Here is a 24,479-nt window from a genome sequence, read left to right on the forward strand (position 1 = left end):
GTTGTCAAATCAGAAACAGTAAAAAGTGTAAATATCAACCTGAAGCCTGGCAAAGATAAATAAAGAAAACCTCAGGTTACACTTTAACATGTGTAAAGCAAATGATGCCAACTGCACCATGTGAATGAGAAGCAGAGGAAACCGCTGAGTGACATTAAGGTAGAAAATGAGCATTTTACGTGAATGAACTGTACAGTTTACACATACTACTGTTTAAACATAAACCAAATTCTACATCATAACAAAAAGGACCAGACAAATAACTTAAGAAACAAAATTAGTCTTTAATAAATAAATACACTGTGCTTTTGTACATTAACTGTAGTTTCTTAGGGGGTTGGTACATTTGAACATCAGCAGCAGTTGTGGCCCCATTTGCACAGGGTGAGGAAACCTGAAAGAAACAATGCAGTTTAAACAACAATCTGTGCGTGGGAGGAAGGCAGACACTCAAATACAGCCTCAGAATAAAGTTAGAATCAGGAGCTGGAGTTCAGCTTCTCATAGTAGGTGTCAGAAAAGTTAATTTGTACATTTGTCATCACTGGCTGTACCATAAACACCCTTATTAGAAGTCAGACTTACCACGAACACAGAATCACCGTCAAACAGAGCATTTCTTTACCTGGACATGAACCACCTGCAACAGAGAAGCTCAGTTATACTTCACATATAGAAACTAGACGCATGTTCACAGGAGAAGTAGGAGCCTCAGGATAAAACTAGAATCAGGAGCTGGAGTTCAGCTTCTCATAGTAGGTGTCAGAAAAGTTAACTTGTAAGTTTGTCATCACTGGCTGTAGCATAATTAAACCCTAAATATGAAGTCAGACTTACCCTGAAAACACAATCACGGTCAAAGGAGCATTTCTTTACCAGGACATAAACCACCTGCAACAGAGCAGCTCGGTTAGAATCCAATAGACAAACTAAGTGTATGTTCACAGATAAACTAGTAGCCTCAGAATAAAGTTAGAATCAGGAGCTGGAGTTCAGCTTCTCATAGTAGGTGTCAGAAAAGTTAATTTGTAAGTTTGTCATCAGTGGCTGAAGAGGTGTTTCCTCATTATTTTGTGGGGCCTCACCATCAGCGATCAAATTATTGACCTCAGCACCGTCGCTTTAAGTCTGCCAGCTCCAGCATCGGTCGTCTCTACGGTAAAAGAACACAAACATATTAGGACAAAGAGCAGGTCCCACGCCCTGGAGGCCAAAACTGTAGCTCCAGATCAGAGGCAGAAGATGGACGTCAGCTTCTCATAGTAGCTGAGGGAAGTTTATTTGTAGCAGTGAACTCACCCATGACCACGTACACAAATACGTGTTATATATTCTATATAAATAAGGTTCTTTCAATATATTTTCTAAAACTAGCTAATGTTACACACCAGGTTTCTTTGGAAACGTTTGTCCTCCCAGCTAACGTTTGATGATATCAAACAGCTCAAGCTATTTTCTGGCTAATGATCGCCGTCTATAGTGGTTTTCTGTCCAACTGGAACAGCCGGTGTTTAAGAAATAGCCAAAACACCAGTAAACTACTGCCCTTAGAGTACATTTCTCCGATGCTTCCTCCATGTGTCGCTCCACGTGTTCTTCTCTAACGTGGTCGAACTAAACCCGCATCGGTAACAATATACTCACTGGATGGACTCTTTTAACCGGTTGAGCTTCTCCCAGTTGATCTGAGCCAGTCGGCGTAAGAACGTGGGCTTTCTTGGACCTTCGTTACCGCCACATTGTACATTTTGAGGAACGGACGGGACCTCTCTCCTTCCGAGGCTGCGACAAAAAGAGCGTTTGGACCCGAAGCGGTGAACAAATAGAGTCCCGTCTAACCTTGCGCAGGCGCCCCTCCCCTCGGGCTAACGTTAGCCGGTTAGCTGAACACGTCGGACTTCCTGAACAAAGAGAAACTGTTTCGTGATTTATTGTTATATCCTCTTTTATTGCTTTCTATAAATTCTATACTTAAGAGAGCTTCATTAATATTAATCTTTATCCAAAGACGTAGCAGTTTTAACAACTCCAATGTAACGTTACGCAAGTTAGCATTAAAGAACTACATATCCCATTATAGACGTAAACGCACAGATGACGTCAAGACGTTATGGCGCATGTCATTTTGAAACCGCCTTAATTCTGATACAAACAAGAAACAAGAGCCACAAATCATCAAAAAACTTTTACTTCTCATTTTGTGATTTAAAAAGCAAATTATTTTGCTGGTGGCACCTGAGAGCCCGTTGTGTGTAACTGTGACATTTGTGACCATCTAAATGCTGCTACACACCTTCTCCTTGTGTTTGCATGACTTGTCCACAGCCAGTTGAGTTATGTGATAACTCTAAAGTAATCGTATGAATGTGATTCTGTTTTTACTCTGGCTTTTGCCCAGTGGATCTCAGGACTGTCTCCATCTCCCCTGTAACCCTTACGAGAATAAGCTATTAGGATAATGATTGATAGAAACACAATAAAACGTCATATAAGGTTTAATTTCTACATTTATTCTGATCACAGCTGTACAGAAATGCATCGTCACAGCAGAAACACAACCTAAACCCAACCATGGCACAACAGCCGTCACAACACATCCAGAACTCAACCATGTATATACAGACTCAACCAGCTCACCTCAATTCAATATCCATAATAATTATTATTATCATCATTATTTTTATTATTCACATAGAACCATCTGTCTTTCAAATATATCTTTGTTTTCAAAGAGCATAAAAATACAAGTGGACTCTTCATTAGGATGAACATTGGTGGTTTATCCACTGTCTGGCCTACATGGGGGACCACTGAAAACTGAGGAGCTGAGGAGCTGAGGAGGACCGGAGCCAGCTTACTACACAGCTTACAGTTATATTGGCTCATACAAGGCAGGCTTCTCAGTGGTTACAGGAGGACTGCAGACAGGACTAGTGACTTCAGGGATTGTATAGGATTTACAGCTCAACCTATAATCTATGTTTGCCATCACAGACACACACGGAGCAAGGAAACAGAGAAACAATTGAACGTTTGGAATCTGAAACAAAAAAGGGGAGGGGGGGGGGTGCTGATTTGGAATATATGAAAGAACTCTACCAAGGCACAGAGAGATGCAGAGGGACAGTAACAGACACAAAGGGAGATAAAAGGGAGGGAGACATATTGGAGGCAGCTTCACTAAACCAACGCTAGGGGGAGCTCTAACAGCTCAAATAGCCAAGTATATTATAAACTCTATGCATGTACACTGTGTACTATATAAAGCATTGAAATATAGGATTATCTTTTAAAAACACTGTTCACTGCAGCAGGACAAAGGGATACACCGCACAAGTGTGCTTGTATGTGTGTGTCTTTGCATGTTAATGTGTGTGTGAGTCAGTGTCTGTGGCGTATATGTGTAACTTCATTACCAAGCAAACCTCCAACGATGGAGCTAAACACCAACAAAGCAAAACACCAGCAAGCTTAAAACCAATGTAATGTGTGCGCGTGTGTTCGTGTGAACGTGTCTCAAAAGTCATAGACACACATCTATACTGTTGTTGGGTCGTTAGAATAACTACTGTACTAGAGGGAGGACATCGACGTGAGCATCAGCAGGGACTACACAAACCTGTAACGACAACAACGGCAACAATAACAACAGCAACAACAACGTGAACAGAGACAAAACACAGGTCAGGAGGTCCAGCTAACCACAATCTTCAACTCATACAGAAGAGAAACAGAAGCTATGAGTCGTCCTTTTGACATCGCGGGAGGGAGACAGACTTAGAAAGTGGCCCGTCTGTCCGTGTGCTTGTAGAAATTCTCCCCACTGTCTCATCCTATGCATCATGTCTACCTGTCTAGCTACCTATCTGCCTGTCTGTCACTCAGTTTATGTGCTTATTTTTGCTAGCAATATGCTTATCTGCCCGTCTGACTGAGTTAGCGTCTCTGTCCTAGCCAGAGTCTGTAGAGATAAAAGGGTGAGCAGAATGATTGTGCTTCTCGGTGCACACAGCCGTCTGAGGCCGAGCGGCAGCGACTCGCCGGGCCCCGGAGGTCAGAGGTTGTGTGGGAGCGGCCTCCACGCATCGGGAGGCGCACTAGAGCTACTGCACCAGACGACGAGAGCGCTCCCTCCCCGGCAACGCTGTACAAGGCTACATGAGAAGCGCTCGAGCGGGCGGGAGACACACTCTCAAACACGCACACACTGTCGGAGCGCCGGCGTCGAGCCTCGACGGCGCTTCCTGGACACACCTACACACAATGATGGGACGGGAGCCAAGGGGCCCGCCGGAGATGGGGCGCGGGGCGGGGATCAGTCGAGCATTGCGTCCAGCTGGTCTGCCAAGTCGTCAAACATGCTGCCGATGTCGTCCAAGATGGAGACGGTCGTCTTCTTGCTGGAACGAGAGCTGGAGGGTGGATACAAAAAAAGACGAGCCTGAGATAGCAGTCGCTCTTCATGTTGATATAGTATCACATCTACAGTAGTACTCATGGAGCAACCTTGTTATTCGTGCTGAGTCATGTTTCTGATTACAGAAAAATCAACTTAAATGCTAACACACAGGTCTAACGCTAAGTTGAACTCACTCGTTCTGCGCGTCCTCGTCTTGGATCTTACGCTCCACGGCCTGCAGAGCGGCGGCCATCGAGGCACTCGTCTCCTCCAAGCGGTGCTGAACCTCCTCCTGCACCACCTCTGCCGCCTTCTCCCTCCTCGAAGGCTTCGTCTCCACCTCCTCCCTCATACTCTCCTCCTCCGCTCTCTTCCTCTCCTCCTCCTGCTCTTTGTGCCTCTTGTGCTCCCGTTCTCTCCTCCTCTCCTCCTCCTCCCCCTCCTCCGCCTCCCGCCCTCCCAGCAGGTCGATGGACAGGCCGGCGATGGAGGAGCGGGGCGGTTTGACAGGATGTGGCGAAGGCGTGGAGGGACTCTGGGCCGGAGACGGGGACGTGAGAGGGAGTCCCGGAGAAAGGGAGGGAGCAGAAGGGGTGTCGGGAGCAGGAAGAGGGGCGGCAGAGAGCGGAGGCGAGGGTTTGGGGGCCGGGGTGGGGCTGGCTGACGCTGGGCTGGTCGGAGCAGGGCTCGGGCTCATTGAAGCAGGAGGTACTATTGCTTTGCCTGGTTTAGGTGCTGTTGGAGGCCCACGCGGCTTCGGGGAAACTGGAGGCGGGACCCGCTTGGGTTCTAGTCAGGAGGAATTAAAAATGTGCACACAAGGACACGGCTGTTAAATGAAGAAGCAACGCAAAAGCTGCTGAATCGTTAATAACTAATGTGTTTGAATACTTGATGCTTTATCTCATCCATTAATGAGTGCACCACAGTGTACGTGTATCTCACCAGGGCTCTGGGCTGTCTCACTACTATCGGGCCCCGGGATGGGGACCCTGCGGGTTGGCGTGGGGGGGTCGGCTTGCGTCTTCCTAAGGCTGACTGTGGACGGTTTCGGTGACACCGGCGGCTTCAGGGACTTTCTGGCCTCCATCCATTCACAACTCTCTCTGCTGGCGTCCATCCTGTCAGAGACCTCGGACACCGGCCTCCGCCTCAGGACCACGCCCCCGTTCTGCTGCAGCTCGCCTCCATTCTTCTGGTCTGCTGGAGTGCCGTGACAGTCCAACTGGTTATTGCTTTGAATGACACTTTCCGCGTGCTCGGACGTGCGCGGTCTCCTCCGTATAGTGTCCGAGCCGGTCGTCATGGTAACAACAGTGGTAGCCACGGATGCAGGCGCTTCGGTGTCTGTTGCCAGAGTACGTGGTTTCCTTCGGAGCGTCGACGTGCCATCTGCGATCTCTGATGCTGGCGCGACCACAGTGGAGCGAGGCCGGGGCTCTGGGCGCTGCTGGGCTGGTTGCCGAGGCAACAGATCAGCCTGATCACCAGGGAGGCCTTCCGGTCCACCGATGGTCCTGCGTCGGCTTACGAGATCATCATCCTCAGTTCCGAGACCGCCTGCACCTGCCTGGCGGCGAAGAATAGGCGGACTCACCTGGAGGTTACATGACATTACACACGCGTCATCCTATCAAAGGCACATTTAGCATTCTCCATTGCCAAACGCAAAGACACACCCACCTGTAGGGCGTTGGTGCTGCTCCCCAGATTCTTCGGCAGCGTTTTGGCTCCACTCACGATGGACGTTTCCAGCATGGCAGCGAGGCTGCGAACGCTCCCAGAAGCCCCCTCTGATCTCTCCAGGCCTGCTGATTCCTGGGCTCTAAAAGCTGAGGCCAGGCTCCCGCAGTCGCTGGCTCGCCGTTCTCGATAGGTTGGCAGTCCCAGCAGCCCCTCGCCCGGCCCCTCCCCCTCCCCTTCGCCCCCCGTAATAGAGGAGCAGGAGCGTTTGGGCGGAGTCGGAGGCCGACCCTTCCGCCTGGGACGCAGGGTGACGGATGATTGGCTGCGGTTTACAGTGACGTCGTTCGGGGCGGCCGTACGTGCGGAGCTGCTGCGGCACACGGTGGCGTATCTAGAGTCCGAATCCGAGCCGATCAGACTGTGGGTTCTCCGACGCTCCTCCTCGTCGCCGGGCAGGCGCAGCAGTGGCAGCGGTGAATCTGCCGATGACACCTGGGCGGAGGGCCGGAGCCGGGCCCTGGGAGAGGCCTGCTGGGTCCGGGCATGTGGGGGCGTCTGGGGGGGGGTTTGAGTGGGTGTGAGGGGAGGGGTCTGTGAATGCGTGAGGCCCGGCCGAGGTTTGGCCAGCGGGCTGGGGACGCCGTCCCGCTGCTTCCTCGCCTCCCTCCGTGGCTCGGAGCTGGTGCTGCCGCCCGGACTGGGTGGAGGCGTGGAGGGGCTCTGAGGAGGCTCGCCGCTGCTCTGTCCTCTCTGTATCTCCTTCAGTCTCCTCACTCCCAACATCAGCTTCTTCTGGTGGCCTGAGGGAAGGAAGAGAAGAAGCATGAACCGTGATTTTCAGGCCTTGAGTCAGTGATTTACAAGAGAGAGGAAACATCGGTTGGAAGTGTTTTTTGGCTGTTACAGCAAATGTTGCTGACTCTGAGGTTTGCTGTATATTTGAAAAAGCGGAACGCAACCACTTTGGGTTTCATTTTTAGTCACTCATCTCTTCCCTTAAAAGGTCACGTATGACCTTCTCGTGGAGGTTTTTGTGGTAATGGTAGCCATGTCTTACCGAGCTTGGTGATGCCGATCTCCTGCAAATCTTCAAGGCTGATGTCAGAGATGAAGTCAATGTTTTCATACCCATTTTGAACCAGTACCTGGTAATACTGACTAAGACCCAGGTGAGACAGCCAGTCTGCGAGGTTGGCCTGAACACACACAGGGACACGGAGACAAGATGACAAACCAAACAAAAGATGCTTGCGGAAATTTTTGCACTGTGACCTAAAAATCTTCCTGTTTTCTAGGTGATAGTACAGAGGAGGAGCCTTACAGGCTTGTGCTCAGGCAGCCAGTCTGTGGACAGTTTGCTGATCTCTGATGTTAACTTCTTTCGATGTCCAGGCTTCATGACCCCAATTGCCGTCAGGTCCTTAAACACAAAGCACACTTAGTCACAGCAGGAACTCACCACAACTAATGTCGGTGCGTTATTTTGATTAATGTAAATAAATTGTGTCACAATAATCTGTATGTTTGACATTTGCACACAAGCAGCATAATATGCCTTGAGGAATATTTGGCTTTGGATAATGTGTGATGATTGTCCCCTGCCCTGGAGGAAGTTTACATCATAACGTAGTGTCTGCTTCAGTACACGCACACAAACACAGAGGGACAAACAAACGGGAGCGTTTACGACACAAAGCCATGCGCGCACACAGTAATGTGGAGGAAGCAGATGATGTGACTGGTTGATGCTCAGGACTCACACGGGGGGTCAGGTGACAGAGACAGGAGGGTCATGATGACATCATCCAGGTCAGTGGGGAGCTGAATTGAGAGCTGTGCTGTGCTGAGCCTTGACAGACAGAGGGGGTGGGGGCGCGAGGGGGTCAGAGGTCATGACCTTACCTCAGAGGTCATGCAGCTAATGGTGTCTACATCATATCCCGCGGTGAGGAAGTGGGTGGTGTAGAACTGCAGCTGAAACTCACCCAGCCACGCCACTACTGCCTGCTTCTAGAACACAAAACACAGAACACTACTGTCCGCTTCTAGAGCGCGGAGCACAGAGCTGTAGCGCCTGCGTCTAGAAGGCTGAACACTAATGCCTGCTTCTAGAACACAGAACACCACTGCCTGCTACTGGAACGGAGAAGACTACTGTCTGCAGTGGGGTCTGGAACCCATTACACCACTGACTGAGTCTAGAACACAAATCATAGAACACCACTGCCTGTACAGAACTGTTCTCTCTGGCAAGGCTAACTCAGATTAGAATAAGACTCGCTGGCACTTATTGTATTTTATCTGTGACTAGTGTCACACGAGGCCAACCAATGAGCACACAATACTGCTTACAGAGCATCGTTTGGCAGCCAGTGGTTCTAGAACGTGGCGTCTGGTTGATTCTAGAGCACTTAACCTTTAGCTTCTTACAACAGAAGGTTCTAAAGGAGAGCAGCAGCATGTGGGTGCGAGCGGTCTAGTGGTGGGGGGTGGGAGGTGGGGGTAAAGGGACAGAAGGCAAGACAGCAACTGACTCGATGTGCCTGTCTCCATGGTGACACACTTGCATGCCCATCCTCAGGGTGTCGTGTGTTCAGGTGGAACACAGCAACCCTGGCAGACACCGCGCCGTGCCTACTGCCTCGTCCCCACCCGTGTAGATGGCCGTCTCTCTCTCAAACCAAAGCGCTGGTTGAGAAGAAACAGAAGCAGCAGAAGAAAAGAAGTCCAATGAGGGCGGGCCGATCTGCTACCCATGAACTCACTTTCCCATCATCCTCCTCTGCCTTGCGTTCGAACGACCGCTGCTCGTGAACCGTGCAACTGGAGGAGCCTTCGGGTGGCGGTGAAAAGCAACACAACAGAAAGAAGAGGGGAAAAAGTATTTAATTTTAAGATGAAACAACAGTTCTAGTATTTTAGTCTTACATTATGAGTCTACTATAATTGATATAAAAAGCAATCCTCTTGCTGTACATACCTCCTGCTGCTAACCTGTTTCAATTCAATTTGTTACAAAACGAATACAAATGAATGAAGTAATATAAAACTAGATGAAAAGAAACTACATTTCTTATTTTTAATGAATTTAAAGAAGAAAATAGCCATTGTGAGTGTGATGGAAATCAGGAACCCCCATTTTTACTTTTTCTATATGAGTAAATCTACCACATCAACAGGAATCTTTCCTTTTCGTTCCTATAATACTTGTTCTGTCTTCCACTTCTTCTTTCCTGGACATTTAACACATTTCTAAAGTTATTGGATCGTATTTCTAAGCTTTGCACCACCTAACCTTGGGGTCAAAGTGCTGGAACTGGGTGGCGACTGACTTGAATGTCTCGACGGACTCTATACGCCTACACGCTCCATATCACTGACAAGACAGACTCCAGCACCTGCTGATCAATCTATGAAGGGATGAAGATTTGCAGCTGCTGGCTGCAAATTACCCTCTTCAATCAGGAAGGAATCAGCAGGAAGCAGTAAAGAGCTATCTTGTTTCCCTGATTTATTGGGCTCAGATTATCTGGTTTTAAGGCCCATTGGAAAATCTAATGTTGGCCTGGTGTTGCGCATTTTTATCCAGAGAGTAAAAATAACTTTCAGGCACTATATATTTAAATATGTACATGAGAAGTTAAAGTTTCTATTATCTGTAGCCTAAAGCAATTTGTTGCGTGAGGCAATGCTTCTCACAATAATATAAACTTGTAAATGTCAGGAGCTTAAGTACACAATTTACAAGCGGGCGTTGAGCCAGTGCAGAGATTAGGCTGTTGGTATGTCCGCTATGCCAAGTGACTTATCTGACTCAACTTATCTGCCTGTGACTTCACATCTTTTGCTCAGGAGAATTCTGCTTATTATGAGAAAAGCTTTGTTGTTGTACAGGAGCCAGAGTGTAAAACATACAAATCTCTGTGTTTCCCACAACAGAGCGACCTGTCCCTGGTTGTTTACACCAAGGTTCTAGAGCAGCTTTAATGAATAAAGCATGGCTTTAATTAGTCTTATTATACAGAGACCGGGGTGGGGCCGGCTGCGTGTGTCTGATACTGTATGAACAGACAGGTGGTCTGTAGAGGGCCAGCTGATTAAAAGTCAAGGCAAGAAAACATGATTCACAAAAGCAGAATCGAGCCCTGAGGCAGTTGTTGTATCAGAAAAACACCACCTTGAATTTGAAAAGTTAAATCAAACTCTGGATTTCTTTCCTCTTTCTGACAGAAGGCTGCAGAAAAACAAAGTGAACTTGACTGAGACGTGACCCCAAGTATGACTCTGAGTTATGGCTGGGAATTCTGCTTCGTGTGCTTACTCGCCGACTGCTCAACAGACTGGGACTGCTCCAGAAGATGCTCCTTGGCCTTCACTGACTGGGACAGCACCGTGGCCAGCAGCTGGAACACACAAAACTCAGTCAGTTTTACTATACATTTATCAGACGGCATTTGAAGCAGTTTACAGCCGCACAATAGAAAAGAGGTTACCTAAAATAATACTTGTTAAATGCAGTGATAAAATTAATTCAAGAATGCGCTGAAGGTGTTAGAACGCAGGCGAGCGGGTGCAACGCGAGGTGTGTGTGTCTGTAGCTGGCTGCTGTTGTTGGTGTATACTTTTCCCGTGTGACTGACAGGAGGACTGAGCAGGAGGACTTAGCACCTTCTTAATGCACCTGCTCAAAGAAAAAACTGAGCAGGAAACACAACTGTGGTTAATTCGGTGTCTAGTGTCGTGCGTGTTTCCTGAAAAGGCTTTCTGTTTCCCAGAAATGGCTCGCTCACTTCTCTTGTACAGATCCAACGGGTGCGCGAGGCGCCGTACCTTCACGCCCTCGGCTTGTGCGTGCAGGCCCGGGGCGTTGAGGCCGTGTGTGTTGAGGCCCGTGGTGGGTGCGGGGTGGGGGCTGGGGGCCGGCGTGGTCAGGACGTGGGTGTTCCCAGAGCCCTGCAGGCTGCTGGAGGACCGGACGCTGCCCAGGCTGCCCACGCTGCCGCTGCGCTCGCCGCCTGCACACACCCACAGGCACAAGGTGGAATCACGGCGCGCACACACAGTATTCCTCAAAAGAGGCAGTTTACCTGCCAGAGGTTTGCGTAGCACCCAGATGTCCTCACTAGTGCTGCTCTGGTGGCCCAGAGTTGGAGAGCCCTGAGGACTGAGCTCCGCCGTCCGGGAACCTGTCACACATGTCTGTTTTTAATAAATCTTAAAACCTCAAAGGCTGTTAACTAATCAAGGGCTTCATTTGACGCATGTGTGATATAGTTTCATGAAAACACGTTCGACTGCCACCACCAAACATTCCAGCTCACAAAGACACTTACTCACTTTGTTTATCACATTACCAACAATAGCTTTGCACTAATAATATACAGAATGCAAAACCCTGTAAAAGCCTTCAGGTTCATCGTTTTGTTTGTTTATTTTAAATAAAACATCTAATTATATGTGTTAACTTAAGTAAAAGAGCGAGGTCACGTTCTTATAACCAGAAAAACGCATCTAATCAGGCTTCTAGCATCCAGGCATTGAGCAACTGAGGAGACAGATTTGACTTCATCTGTAGCCGCTGCAGATATTAATGATGTAGATCCAAATGAAATAACTGGAGCAGAAAACTATCAGCATGAGAAGCCGCAGCTAGAAGTGTATTTAATGTTTATGCAATAGATGCAGTGAACTTCATACGTGGTCTTGTCAAACAAAATGGAAAGTATGCTTATCTTTGATTTAAAGTGACTCTACAGTATGTACCTGTCTGACTCTGCTGCTCCTGAGAAGTGGAGAGAGGAGGAGGAGGAGGAGGAGGAGTAGACAGAGAAGGAGGAGAGATGGGAAGAGGAACGTACCCAAAGGAGGAGAACCGAGGGAGGGATTGTGTGTTGGGATGAATGGGAGGAGGAGGAGGAGGCAGATGCAGGGGGAGGACTTTGGAGGGGGGGTATGAGTGTCCGTTGACCGAGGCAATGGGACAGGGGTTTGGCCTGCGGAGCAGGAAGGTGTGGCACTGCTGGGAGGGGGCGTGACCTGGACGCGAGCCAGGAGGAGGGAGGTGCAAAACAACAACAACAACAACAACAACAACAACAACAACTGATCAGTCAACTTGAAACAAAACAAATCTAATCAGAAAATGTGTCAAATCAAAATATGAGAAAATAATACATCCATATATCCACAGGGAATATATCTCTATAAATTAAAATATAATACCAGTGTATCAATAAAGCAAGCCAACAATATGTGCAAAATGTGTCAGGACAAGTGGTTGGACAGTATATGAGTGTGGAAGGACGACAGAAGGAGCAGATATACAGAGGAAGGGAAAGGGTTAACAGCTAAGGACAGAATTTAAACAATGACGATGATTGACAGGTTCGGAAACTGGGTGGGCTTCTAAAGAGGCTGATGACGCTGCAGCGAGCTACGACTAATGATCGTCTATCGCTACAGAGCAGCTGCCGAACTCACACACACACACACACACGCACGCATGCACGCACACACGCACGCACGCACGCACGCACGCACGCACGCACGCACGCACGCACGCAGCTGGGATGTGGGTGGTCACCTGCCCTCTTGATGACTTCCACCATGTTGGAGGGGAAGTAGCCAACGCGGTCGTTTCCAGTGCGGTTGTCGTGAATGCAGCCCTTCCAGCGGCCGTCAGAGTGCTGCTCCAGAACCTGAGCGGTTGGATCACAACGTAAACGCCTTCACAAAGTGGGAAACCGCCATTCAGGCTTCGGTTGTCACGTAATTAAGTGTCTGGCCAACAACCTGCACAACCTGTAACACCTGCTCAGGTAAAACCAATCAACCGAGTAAAAATCAGGTCAGTGACTTAGTGCACTGCAAGTGCTGAAGTTCTGAACCATAATTAATTTAAGTGGTTTGGCACTAGCTTTTATTGTCTGACCCCGATGTCATCACGTGTTCAACAGACACATGCAGCGCTGAGAAATGCCCTCCCAGACGTATTTACCGTAATGATGTCCCCAGCTTTGATGTTGAGGCTGGTGAGATCGTAGTTGTTGCAGTAATCCTTCAGCGCTCGCACCTGCATCGCAGCTGAAGCATCTACAGGACAGCGACGTGGAAACGTGTTAGCGAGACGCTCACGTGTGCTGTCAATCAGCATGCGCACACCGACCTCTCAGCAGCTGCTTGATCTCCCTGCTCGCCTGCGTGGTGGTGAACTGGTTGACAATGTCCAGGGCGGTTTGACTGAGCGTGTTCCTCACCCCTGCACTGATGCCACTCTGCACAGAAGCGGATGAGAAACGTCGTGTCACAATTAGTTCAGAACAGGAACACGCATTTGATGCCGCAGGACAGCGGAGAAACACCCACGGCTCGGCCCATGTCTGTTTATCTCAAGGTGACAAATGGACGAGAAAACAAAACTCAGCTGCTTTAAATATTGCATGGCAGGTGGGCTGTGAGCCAGTCGGATGCTGTTTTATGTAACAAGCTAACAGAACCCTCAGGCTTCATCACACGGATCGGTGTAATGAATGACAAGTGCTGAGGTGCAAACTTGCTCGGCGGCGGAGAGAGAGAGAGAGAGAGAGAGGCAGCTTAAACTATAGTTATGTAAACACAGGGAACAGACAAAGGAGCAGAGACAGACAGGCCCACTTACGTCCAGCAGCAGGCGCACTACCTCTGTCTTCCCACAGAGGGCGGCCTGATGTAGAGCGGTGCCAGACTCAGACTGTCTGTTGATGTCTATGCCAGCCTGAATCAGCAGCCTGATGAGAAGAAAAAACCCACTAGCCGTCATTTAAACAGCATCTTAAAAATAGAACGTTAAGGCAATCCATAAAGACAATGTGTGGGCTGGTCTAGAACCAGATCACTGGGACCCTAAACAAGAGAGACGGCCGCTGACACGGGCTCAGATAAAGGACTGAAGGGGCGTTCGTTCAGACCGAATGACTTCGATGTGTCCGTTCTTGGCGGCGAGGTGCAGAGGCGACACCCCGTTGGGGTCGGAGGGTTTGGGTTCCAGCATCGCCGCACACATGTTGCTGCTGAGCAGGAGCTGGACCACCTGCACAGACAAAGTGGAAGTTACAGAAGCAGATCTGAACCAATTATAGTGTTAGTTTGAGGAATGTGATTTAATTATTTGGCGTATTTGTGGCTCATGTTTGTAAAACCATTTACATCTGAGCAGAAGCCAGTCATTAAATGGCTAAATAATGCTAAATACTGGTAAATAAGACGTGTGTGGGTGTCTTTGCTTGGGACGGAATCCACTTACTCCAACGCGTCCAAATTCACAGGCAAGGTCCAATGGTGTTTTCCCAGCGGAGTCTGAGATACACGGGTTGGACTGGTGTTGCAACAACATCTCTGACTGTAACACACACACGCACACAGTCTAAAGGCATCCGTACCGCACGTGGCCCACAAACACCTGCAGCGCACGCACACTCACCCCGTCATAGTGTCCGTGCTGCGACGACAGGTGAAGCGGGATCTGCCCTTCGTCCGACTGCCCGTTGACGGACGCGCCGGCCTTCAGCAGCATCTTCATGGGCTCAGTCTTCCCCTGCCACGCGGCGTAATGCAGGGGACGCATGCCTGCAAACACCACAACGGGAGGTTAAACCAAGCTCAGCATTAACCAAGACGGTTCTGTAGAATCTATTACTTGTTCATGTTATATTTGTTTTACTGTAACGGCTTTAACTCTCTCTCCTCTTCTGAAAATGCAGGGTTATGGTGACTGACGTGCTGTGACCCACTGCGACCTTTGGAGTCTCGTTTTACTCGTGCAGCATCCAAGACAAACTGATTTCATATAAAAAGGGCGGAGGCCCAAGAGAGTCCTGCTGGACGGTGGACAAAGCAGCTCGGTCCAATTCAAGATGATTCAAGATTCAAATTACAGGAGAAACCCGGGTCACGGTCCAGTCCAACAGAGCATGAACCCATTTTCATTGTTGCACCAAAAACAAATAAGATCTCCCTGTAGTGAGCGTTGATATGTGGGTTTGGAAATACCCTTCACCGAGTTCCCAGAACAATCAGACAGAGCTGCATTATTCTCAGGTCCTTTCCTGTTTATGTAGTTCTGAATATCAGCTCCAGAGGCCCAGCCGTTCCAGATGTCAAGGCCGTTGAACCTAAACTGGCATCTTGTGCAACAACATTTTTTTTGGTGCCCGTTTTTGCCTAAAGTTTCAAGCGCTTGTCACTCGTTGATTTACAGCTGAGACGTGTTTCGTTTCTGACCTGCAGCTCTGTTATCGACTGTTTATCTCTTTCACACCACAAGCGCAGCTTTTCTGGGTAGAAACCGAAAGCAACAAAAGCATCGTTCAGGTTTCACGTTTCACATATTTACATCAACCTTCCAAAAATGAGACCTCTCCTTCAAGTCTCTAATTTTCTTCACATAATTTTGCACTTTCTGTTCTATATGATTCTGATTCTTTATTTTAAAAGAAAAAAAAGTATTTTCTTTTAGAGATGAAGCCTTGGATTGAATAATTATCCGACATAATGAGAGAAACCGCAGTGGAGCCAATGTTTTCGCTGCTCACTATGAACCTCAGGTGGGTTCTGGAGAAATAATTTAAGCTTTCCCACCAGCGCCACGCGGAGAAACCCGATAAGGAGGTGCGGCCACCTGGCGAGGACGACTGGCGGGTGTGTGCCTCTATTTAGAGACACACTGGGCATGACTGGCTGGGAGTGTGAAGGCAGCGCGCTCACATCCTGGAGGGATTATATCGCCCATCTGCTATGAGATTTGTACTTTTTCTTCAGCGATCTGCCAGCGTGTGAAGGGAGTATTTTCTGGAGAAATGGGGAATGTGCTGCTCTGCTTCCACTCTGCTCTCCATCCATCACGCATCCCCGTCAGCTGTCTATAAATGAGGGTCTCTGTCTAGTACATGGAACTGATTTAAGTGTATTTTCAACTGACTCTTTTTTTGGAGTTTTAAACTCCACGTGGGCAAAAGATGAAACATGATTTCTTGTTTGCCATTGTTTTTTCTGGGCACCTCTGTGCTTCGTGTGAAAACCCTGTGCATTTTTACCTTTGTGGTCTTTTATATCCACTGCTGCCTGGGCCTCCAACAGCAGAGCGATCATGTCCTTGTTTCCACTCAGCGCAGCGTGGTGCAGCGGCGACAACCTTCCCACAGACGAATATTATGAATTACAACACACGTACACACGCGTGGCGTCAAACCACAGCATAACTTCGCTGGAATAATCTCAGCGTAGAGCGGCTCCGCCCCTCAGCTCAATGTGAGTGACGGGAGGGGGAAAATGACCTACTTCCATTAATAAGCAGTCTCTCTACCCCCGAGCCCAGTGTACACACACCCCGCCTGTGTGTGTGTGTGTGTGTGTGTCTAATGGATCCCAAGTGAATATAAGGGCCAGGCCCTGGAGTCAAATCAACGAGTCATTACACAAGGAGTTGAGTCCAATTATGTGATTCCAATCAACATAATAAAAAGATGTGGCTTATCTGATGGAGCCAAATGGAACACAATCGCCAACCAAGCATGTGCACACAAAAGCCAAACCAATCATACAGTAGGTCTAAATTTAGCCAGAATCCATCCTTGTACAAATAAAGTTGATAAGGAAATATTTCAGAGCAAACTAGACATGCTGGATTCCCTCTGCCAGAGCAGCAGGGAAAAATGTTTATACTTGAATCATTAATAATTCATTGATCCTAAATGTGATATTTTTCCCCTTTACGCTTGTCCAAGTCAGGCGGATTAAAATGTGGGTCAGCTCCAGAACAAAACCCCAGAGACAGCTACAAGATTAAAATCCCTGACTGTACTGTTAGTCATGAGGATGTTTCTTGTCTCGGGGATTAAATCCGAAGCATCCGCCTAAATGACAATATCGCTGCACCGCTGGTTCCAAACCAGTGGTTTGGTGAGTTGTTCAAGTTGAGAGAGGACGCGCAAACACACAGAAACAAACAGGTGCTCGATTATGTCGCGAGTCCTGAACATCTCATGGTGACCATGAAGATGAAAAGCGATGACAGCGGAGAAAATGTTATATAATAATATAAATGTTATTTAGCAACGATGAAAACTGTATTATCTTAAGAGTAAAACTTGCAGAAGTGAGAAAAATAATACAACTTCATTTCCTTTTTAGTTTTAAAAATCATGCAACACCACCATCCTTAGTGTCTTTAAAGTAAATTGTAAAAAAAAGTTTGAGATCATTTATTATTAATCACTTGCACATTATTCACAATGGATTTTAATAAGAATGACGTAAGCACAAATGTCTGTGTTCTGGGTCACAGGAAGCTTCAAATAACCTGAAAAACCAGTGCAAATCCGAGCATTTTCTTATGGCATCAAGGATTGAGCTACAGCATCGATACATGGCGCTGAGTGTAAGTAAATAGAGGCTTGTTGCTCACCCATCGGCATCCTGGATGTTGACATTCACTCGCTTTGCTGCTCCAAGGAGCTCTGAAACACACCGAAACAGGAGAGGCGGAAAATGAGGGCGCGCAGGAGACGAGCAACAGGCTCATTATGAAAACAGTCCAAATTCACGCATATTCATAATTCAGAGATTAATGTATTCCGTCCTTGAACATAGTAACCGGTGGAGCTGACAGCTACGCTTTCATACCCGTGACGCTCTACAACAACCTGCTGCCTTTGTAAATGAGTCTTCACTGCAACAGAGGTCAAGGAGAAGTGAACAAATAAAAGTCTTTCTGTAAAACTCAGGAGATCATTCTGTTTTTATGTAGTTTTTGATTCTTACAAACATCACAGCTTTATTTTTACAAATGTTAATTTACCTGATGTCATACTACAAAACATAAATAGAGTCGTTGTTGTTTTAAAATCCTCCATTTCTCTTTGTTCCTTTCAGTTCTTGACTGATTTTAAAAACATGACATAATGACAGATTTGAGGTCATAGTTGAAAAGATGGACTTGGACTTTTCTATTTAACATTGCAAGTGGGTTTAATGTTAAAATAGGTTTTCTTGTGTCGATAGTTTTAAACCAGCTACTGCTACATGTCGTAGCCGCGTTTGGCTGATATTGGTCAATACTCACTACATGTCATAAACAGAAAACACAGGAGATTTGTACCCTGCAGGAGTATTAGGTTCACATCTGTAAACCTTGAAAAGCTGAAGCTTTGGTCCAGAGACGCAGAGATGACCTCGACTCATTACTGCACCAGAGAAGCTTCTGACAGACAGGTCACACTGTGTTTACGCTTCAGCACTGTAACCGAAGTAGAGTCACCTTTGACCTAAGGTGATTTCTTAATTTTGAAGTCAACTGGAGACCTGGTGGGGGTTTAGAAACCCCCCAGGTGGATTCTCCTGATTATTTATTTGCTATGTTGAAGCAAGCATGTGCAGGACTATGACTGAGGCTGCCTGCAGACGCGCTCCAGGAGGAGATCATTACGTGGAGCGATGTGGCCTCGTTTCTAAATCAAGTTTGCCCAGAATCAGACCAAAATTCAATGAGACATAAAAAAACTTTTTACAGTGTATTTCTTCACTTTAGGTCCACTTGAGTTTCTCACCTCTTCCTTTAAACCGGACATTGTTTAAAGTGAGCGGGTTATTTGGGTTTGTGTCAAACTGTCCCTCGATTACACTAGAAACCTGATTAAGGTTTATATGTGCAAATGAACACAGTCAGCGCTGTTTTCCTAAAATGAAGCCTACAGACAAAGGCACGCGATCCACCGTGGTACTTGTAAAGCTGATATTCATACACAGGGAGAATTAGGAGGGCTGCAGCATGGTGGCAGCAGGTCGAGGGGGAACAGTTTCCCCCTAAAGCCAGAATGTGTCATACGTTTCATCTGCTGAGAATAAAAAATGACTTATAATGTGTTAATAGGTGCTAATGCATAATTTCAAACTGTGAAACAGAAGCAGGCCCCGTTTCCCTTCAGCTTCGTGTTAACATGAGAGTATCATCAATAGTGTCGTGTCAAGACTTGTGAATAAAAAAAGGCAAACGAGCGTATTTTGACCCGAGCTTCAGCAGTTATACTGAGAGGCAGTTTGAGAGTGATGATAGTGAAGCTTTTAATCCTGTTTAGAGCTTTGATTTTCTGCCTTTCTCCTACGCTGACATCTGGGTCACACATTGTTTTCATAAACAGCTTCACCACAGACGGTATGTGCATATACAGCATATATACGTCTGTCCCTGTGGGTATGAAACGTGCATGTGTTTGATCTTTACAGAACATAAAGACGGCAGCAGGACGTGAACCCACCCACACACACACACACACACACACACACACACACACACACACACACACACACACACACACACACACACACACACACACACTAGGAAAAGCACAGAGAAAAAGCCTCCTGTTTGTCTCTGCCTCATCTTTTTTTTTTTTTTTTTTTGTCAAAACCTCATAATCCAGAGGCCATAATCTGTGGCTGCTCTATAATCCGTGGAAAAGCTTCTCCCTCTCTCTGCAGCTCTATCTGTGCTTCATCCCTTCATCCTGCGCTCACACTCTAATTTCCCCAGTAGTTTGCTAAAGAGCGCACGTTTGATTGGTGCTTCGGCCGGTTGTGTTTACACCGTGCAGCTGACATCATCCTCCAGCGTGTGTGTGAGCACACAGGGCCCCCCTATCTGCCTATCTTGGATTAAGAGCAAGAACTCCCTCCTCTCCCCTCCCCTCCCCCCGCAGCAGATGAATCAATGAGTGCAGATATCTGTGTCACCATCAGACTATCAGTCACATGAACCCCCGCCTCAGCTGCACATTTTTTCCTGTATGGATTATCTCTCTGTTACTACATGAAAGTCTGGGCGGATTTTCACATTAAAAGTATTTAATTTAAACACCGATTGTATCACTGTATCACTATATTTAGATTGTTTCTAATATTTTCCCTCCCTGCGCTGTTTAAGAGCATTAACATAATGTTTCTCATGACGGCGTCCTTGGACCAGGGTTCATATTTTTATGATAATTTTAGGCACAACACTGCAACTGAGCCTGGTTTCCATGACAACCCATTCAACGTGCCATTCTCACAGACTGTCAATCACTTGGCAGGGATTAATATGATATTATACTGCGCGATCTCTCTCAATTTGCAGCTATTTTGATTTATCTGACATGAAATCGCACAATTTGAAACCCCACGCACGGCTAATGTGGAAGAAAGCAACGCGGGCAAAGCAAAGTGCAGTCTGACGGGGCCGACTCCCAGACCTCAGGAGAGGCGAAGTGGAGGGTTCCTCAAGGGTTCTCATTACCAGAGATGTTCTGAAGTCCAATTTCCATCACCTCTGACTTTTCCTGTCTTCGCTCATGAAAGGCTTTCGGTGTAATGCATCCTAAAACAAATGCTGCCTAACCTTTTCCATCTGTTTCCGGGCGGCAGCTTGCGTTTTAGTTATTTTACTCAGAGTCTGTATGTAAAACAAGAAAGCGGAAGATACAGTAATGATAAAAAACTTAGAAATTATAATATACAATATATTTAATTACTATACTATAATTACTATACTTACAATATAATAATAAATATTAGTTTGTTTGTTTGTTTCTAATATTCATAGTATGGCGCTCTGGCTTCCTTTTTAAAGGAGAGCATGATCTCAATAGAATAGCAATTGCACAGATAACTGTAAACCTTATAGATACACAGGTTTTATTTCGTTTTATCCATACAATAAATTATAAATTACGTTTATGAACTGAAGTTTCTTTTACTTTTTCTCAAATTGTCCCCCACTGTTTATGTTTGGAGGATAATAGTTGGGGAAATGTGGACAAATTTGCACACAAACTTTACATTTCAAGTCCAATGAATGGACTGACTAATGTAAAGGGAGTATTGACCCTTTATATTTGGGTCCATTATGAGCTACTGGCTGTGTCAGGAGTGATCAGTGTTATCTGACTTCCCATATTGCTTATTGAGGCAGATACATGGTATGAATTACCCAGTGTCCATTTCTCACAACGTACAGCAGAAACGATTTTAATTAGGATAAGATAAGACAAAGAGCTTTACTGAGTCAAAGATAATGAGGCATTATCAAATAGTTTTACTTTAAGATCCAGCACTGGCCTTTAACGTCTATCTGAAAGTGTTGTACAAACAGCTCAGCATCTGTTCCTCTGATCTGGTTCTTCATAACTATAAAGTATCAACGTCTCAGCTTTTGTACAGAGAGTCCAGAGACTGAAGCAGTGCTGTTTAATTAAAGGATCCATTTGTGCTAATCTATATTTTTCCAAATCCTCTAAGACGTTAGGAGCTCCACCGATTCATTAAGTGAAGTTCTGCACTATAGCTGAACATCATCAAATACATCTGCAGCAGACGCTTACCCTGATCATTAGTATCGCCATGGACCCTGTTTATGCTTAATACATCTTATGTTTGGCTGTAAAGAGGCATTTGAGACACTTACACAGACTGGTCCAACAGATGCAAACACCCCTCTGCCCTTTTACCAATAAACAAGACACAAAATACAGTGAGGCGCTGGTCCATATGTCACAGAATCACAAGAACCGGTTCCACAGCGTGCTCTGAGCTGCTCCCAGCATTTAATATGTGTCATTACGCAGATATGAAATGGCTTCTTCGGGCTCTGGAGCTTTCGTCCTGTAGCGCGATACTGGCTGCGACTTCAAATGCACTAAGTAATAATAAATAAATGGACAAGTACGCAGAGAAATTTGACAGCAGCTGCACGTGTCAGCTGCTTGGTGACACTGACTACCGCACATCTGAAGGCGTCGACGTTGTGGCAAGAAACGCGGCCTTTATTAGGATCATCCCGTAAACATTTATTAAGCATTAATAAAGCTACTAATTACACGTTCTAAAAACGGCACCTGAAGAATCTCCAATTAATTTAATCCTCTAAATCACTTTGTGGCATTTTGACAGAGCAGCCGCTCCCTCCCCTCCCACTGCTGCTCCCAACATCATTAGCATCCTGTTAATAATACAAACGCAGTCAGGCACATGACTAACACCTGATGTGTCGAGTGTGTCGCTCACAGGCTGTGTCTGCGTGTGTGTGTGTGTGTGTGTGTGTGTGTGTGTGTGTGTGTGTGTTTGGAGGCAGTCACGTCTTCCTCATTAATAATTCATACATAAACCTAGATCCACCTTCCACATCTCACCCTTTGACCTCGCTACTTCACTTCCTGCCGCTTTACCTCCCTTTGCGCGCTCCCTCTTTCCTTCCCCATTCTAAATCTCCTCCTCTCCTCACCCTTACCTCCCTCACCCCTCTGCCCCCCTTTCTCTTTGTCAGTGTGCAGTGGACTGGGCACTCAGAGCTGATCTGTTCTGGCATTTGAGGAGAAGCGTTTTTCTTTTCGGTGGCACTGCTGGAATGTCCAGAGACAGACATGCACACACGAGAGGAGAGGAGGACGGGAGGAGGGGAGAGGAGGTGAGAGGTGGAAGGAGGAGAGGCGACACGGGAGGGGAGGGGAGCTGAGCAGGAGAGGAGGACAGAGTAGACAGGATAAAGGACGTGGAAGAAGAGAGAGGGCGGGATGGGAGAGGAGGTGATGAGAGAAGGGAGTAGAAGAGAAGAGGTGAGAGAAGAAGAGGAGGAAAAATAAAGCATGTGAGGACTGAAGGAAAACAGGAGGAGAAAAGAGAGGAGGGAACATGAGAAGGGAGGAGAGGAAACAGAAGACGAGGAGGGAAGTTGGGAGGAAATGAGAAAGGAGGAAATAGGAGAAAAGGAGGCGAGAGAGAAGGAGACAAGACGCGAGGAGACAGGAAGAAACAGGAAGGGAACAAGAGGAAATGGGGAAAAAACAGAAGGGGATGCGGCTGGTGATGAAATGGGAGAGGAGGAGAGCGGTTTCTAGGCTGTAATTGAAATCTAATTATCACCTCAAGCCCCAGCTGACTCCACGTCATGCGCACGCACGCACGCACGCACGCACGCACACGGACCCAGTCCCATCTATGAGCACACATCTGCACATGTGCACCCACAATCATCACGTTATTACCACTAACATCTGGCGTCTTCACACACCAATAATCCCCCTGTCCCGAAAACGGCGCAGGACCTTCGCGTGCTCGCTCACATGCGCAAGCATCCTCTCCGGAGTGCACATCAGGCCACACACGCACGCACGCACACACACACACACACACACACACACACACAGCCTACACCCGTCCACGCGCATATGCACGACGATCTGTGGGAAACTGGGTGAGAAACACTAATTTCCAGTTACATTTCACTGGCTGCTCTCACACATGTGCAACGTCATCACTATCACACGCTCAACGTCATAGAGCGCGCGCGCACACACACACACACACACACACACACACACACACACACACACACACACACACACACACACACACACACACACAGTGCAACATTTAGCTGAATGGCATCCCATTAGGTTTAGCCCGCACTGCCCTGACCTGGTAACGACGCGCGCGCGTGCGTGCGTGCGTGTGTGTGTGTGTGCAAGACGGACGGACACTGACTGGCTTTCCCCGGCCGAGGTCTCTGTAGAAGCCGCTGAGCTGTCAGCAGGTCCTCGGTCTTGACGGCCTGGAGCAGCTCCTGGTCCTTCCCCATGTCCCGTCCGTCCCGCCTCTGTCCGCTCGCTCCCGCTCTCTTCCTCTGAGCGCCCCTCTCTCCTCCGTTAATCCGCTGCTACATCCTGCCGCCGCTCCGGGCCTCCCGCTGGAGCTGAGGCGCGGTGGGACGGATGCTGGCGGGACCGTGGGAGGCTCCGCTCGGCCAGGAGTCCCGCGCTACCCCGCCTTGCACGCGGCGCTTTAAACCGCCGACCACCGGCCGCCTGGACCCCGCTCCCCGAATCCGCCGGGTGTACGTGTGTGCCGCGCGTGAAAAACGGTGGAGCTCGAGCGCCCTCCTGTATCCTGGGTCAAATCCGCACCGCTGAAATCTCACGAGTCCGCAGAATCGCGCGCGGGTCGCCGACGTTTAACCACCGTCGCCGCGGCGATGCTGAACCTGCTTGCGCCAGCTCCTGGTTCCAGCGCGTGCGCACACGCACTCACGCTCACATACGGCATTACATAAAGATGAGCGCCTTGCGCTCGCGCCACTCCAGTTGTTGTAATCCCAATCCGCGTGTTTGTGCGCGTGCGGAACTGACAGGTCGTTTATCCATGTACCCGGTCGCGTGCGTGAGTGCGCACGGAGCGCGGGACAGTGGGCGGGAAGCAGTGTGTGATCGCGCGAACCCTTGGGACACCGAGTGTAGAGAAGCATAAATAGGGTGAACAAGCAGGATTTATGAAAGGCGTGATTTATACAGTTCAAAGTAGGTGCGGTCACATCCAATGAACGGCTTCAAGGTAA

At 47.7% G+C, this 24,479-nt stretch overlaps 1 protein-coding gene and 3 non-coding genes across 7 annotated transcripts; all 4 read right to left on the reverse strand.

The window, feature by feature from the left end:
* Positions 1-264: 264 nt before the first annotated feature.
* si:dkeyp-9d4.3 (caskin-1) lies at positions 265-24,311 on the reverse strand. Of its 4 annotated transcripts, none has more exons than XM_055509289.1 (26): positions 23,633-24,311; positions 17,526-17,577; positions 16,156-16,253; positions 14,544-14,689; positions 14,367-14,462; positions 14,032-14,153; positions 13,743-13,851; positions 13,251-13,359; positions 13,083-13,177; positions 12,669-12,783; positions 11,849-12,121; positions 11,173-11,271; positions 10,916-11,100; positions 10,407-10,488; positions 8,851-8,918; positions 7,988-8,095; positions 7,407-7,505; positions 7,143-7,281; positions 6,083-6,885; positions 5,345-5,969; positions 4,594-5,188; positions 1,645-4,412; positions 1,086-1,153; positions 838-891; positions 586-640; positions 265-394 (listed from the first exon to the last, which is right to left on the reverse strand). In XM_055509289.1, the coding sequence occupies exons 1-22, from the start codon at positions 23,724-23,726 to the stop codon at positions 4,316-4,318; spliced, it is 4,209 nt and encodes a 1,402-aa protein (XP_055365264.1). In that variant the 5' UTR covers positions 23,727-24,311; the 3' UTR covers positions 265-394; positions 586-640; positions 838-891; positions 1,086-1,153; positions 1,645-4,315. The 4 variants fall into 4 exon arrangements, with proteins under 4 accessions (XP_055365264.1, XP_055365259.1, XP_055365265.1 ...); XM_055509284.1 differs by having other exon boundaries at positions 5,345-5,996; positions 23,633-24,310; XM_055509290.1 differs by lacking the exon at positions 7,988-8,095 and having other exon boundaries at positions 5,345-5,996; positions 23,633-24,310.
* Positions 458-550, reverse strand: LOC114864496 (small nucleolar RNA SNORD60). The gene has a single exon (XR_003787322.1). It is a non-coding gene; the product is annotated as a small nucleolar RNA SNORD60 (small nucleolar RNA).
* LOC114864482 (small nucleolar RNA SNORD60) lies at positions 707-799 on the reverse strand. The gene has a single exon (XR_003787319.1). It is a non-coding gene; the product is annotated as a small nucleolar RNA SNORD60 (small nucleolar RNA).
* Positions 957-1,049, reverse strand: LOC114864490 (small nucleolar RNA SNORD60). Its single transcript, XR_003787321.1, has one exon. It is a non-coding gene; the product is annotated as a small nucleolar RNA SNORD60 (small nucleolar RNA).
* Positions 24,312-24,479: the final 168 nt, after the last annotated feature.

Source organism: Betta splendens, chromosome 1 (genome assembly GCF_900634795.4).
Source record: "Betta splendens chromosome 1, fBetSpl5.4, whole genome shotgun sequence".
NCBI lineage: Eukaryota > Metazoa > Chordata > Actinopteri > Anabantiformes > Osphronemidae > Betta > Betta splendens.

Coding starts and splice junctions, on each gene's coding strand:
- si:dkeyp-9d4.3 (XM_055509284.1), bottom strand. CDS start 23,726: ATGGGGAAGGACCAGGAGCTGCTCCAGGCCGTCAAGACCGAGGACCTG. Junction 14,690..16,155: donor GGATATAAAAGACCACAAAG/GTAAAAATGCAC, acceptor TGGTGTTTGCAG/GCATGCGTCCCCTGCATTAC. Junction 12,122..12,668: donor GGAAGTCATCAAGAGGGCAG/GTGACCACCCAC, acceptor GCTCGCGTCCAG/GTCACGCCCCCTCCCAGCAG.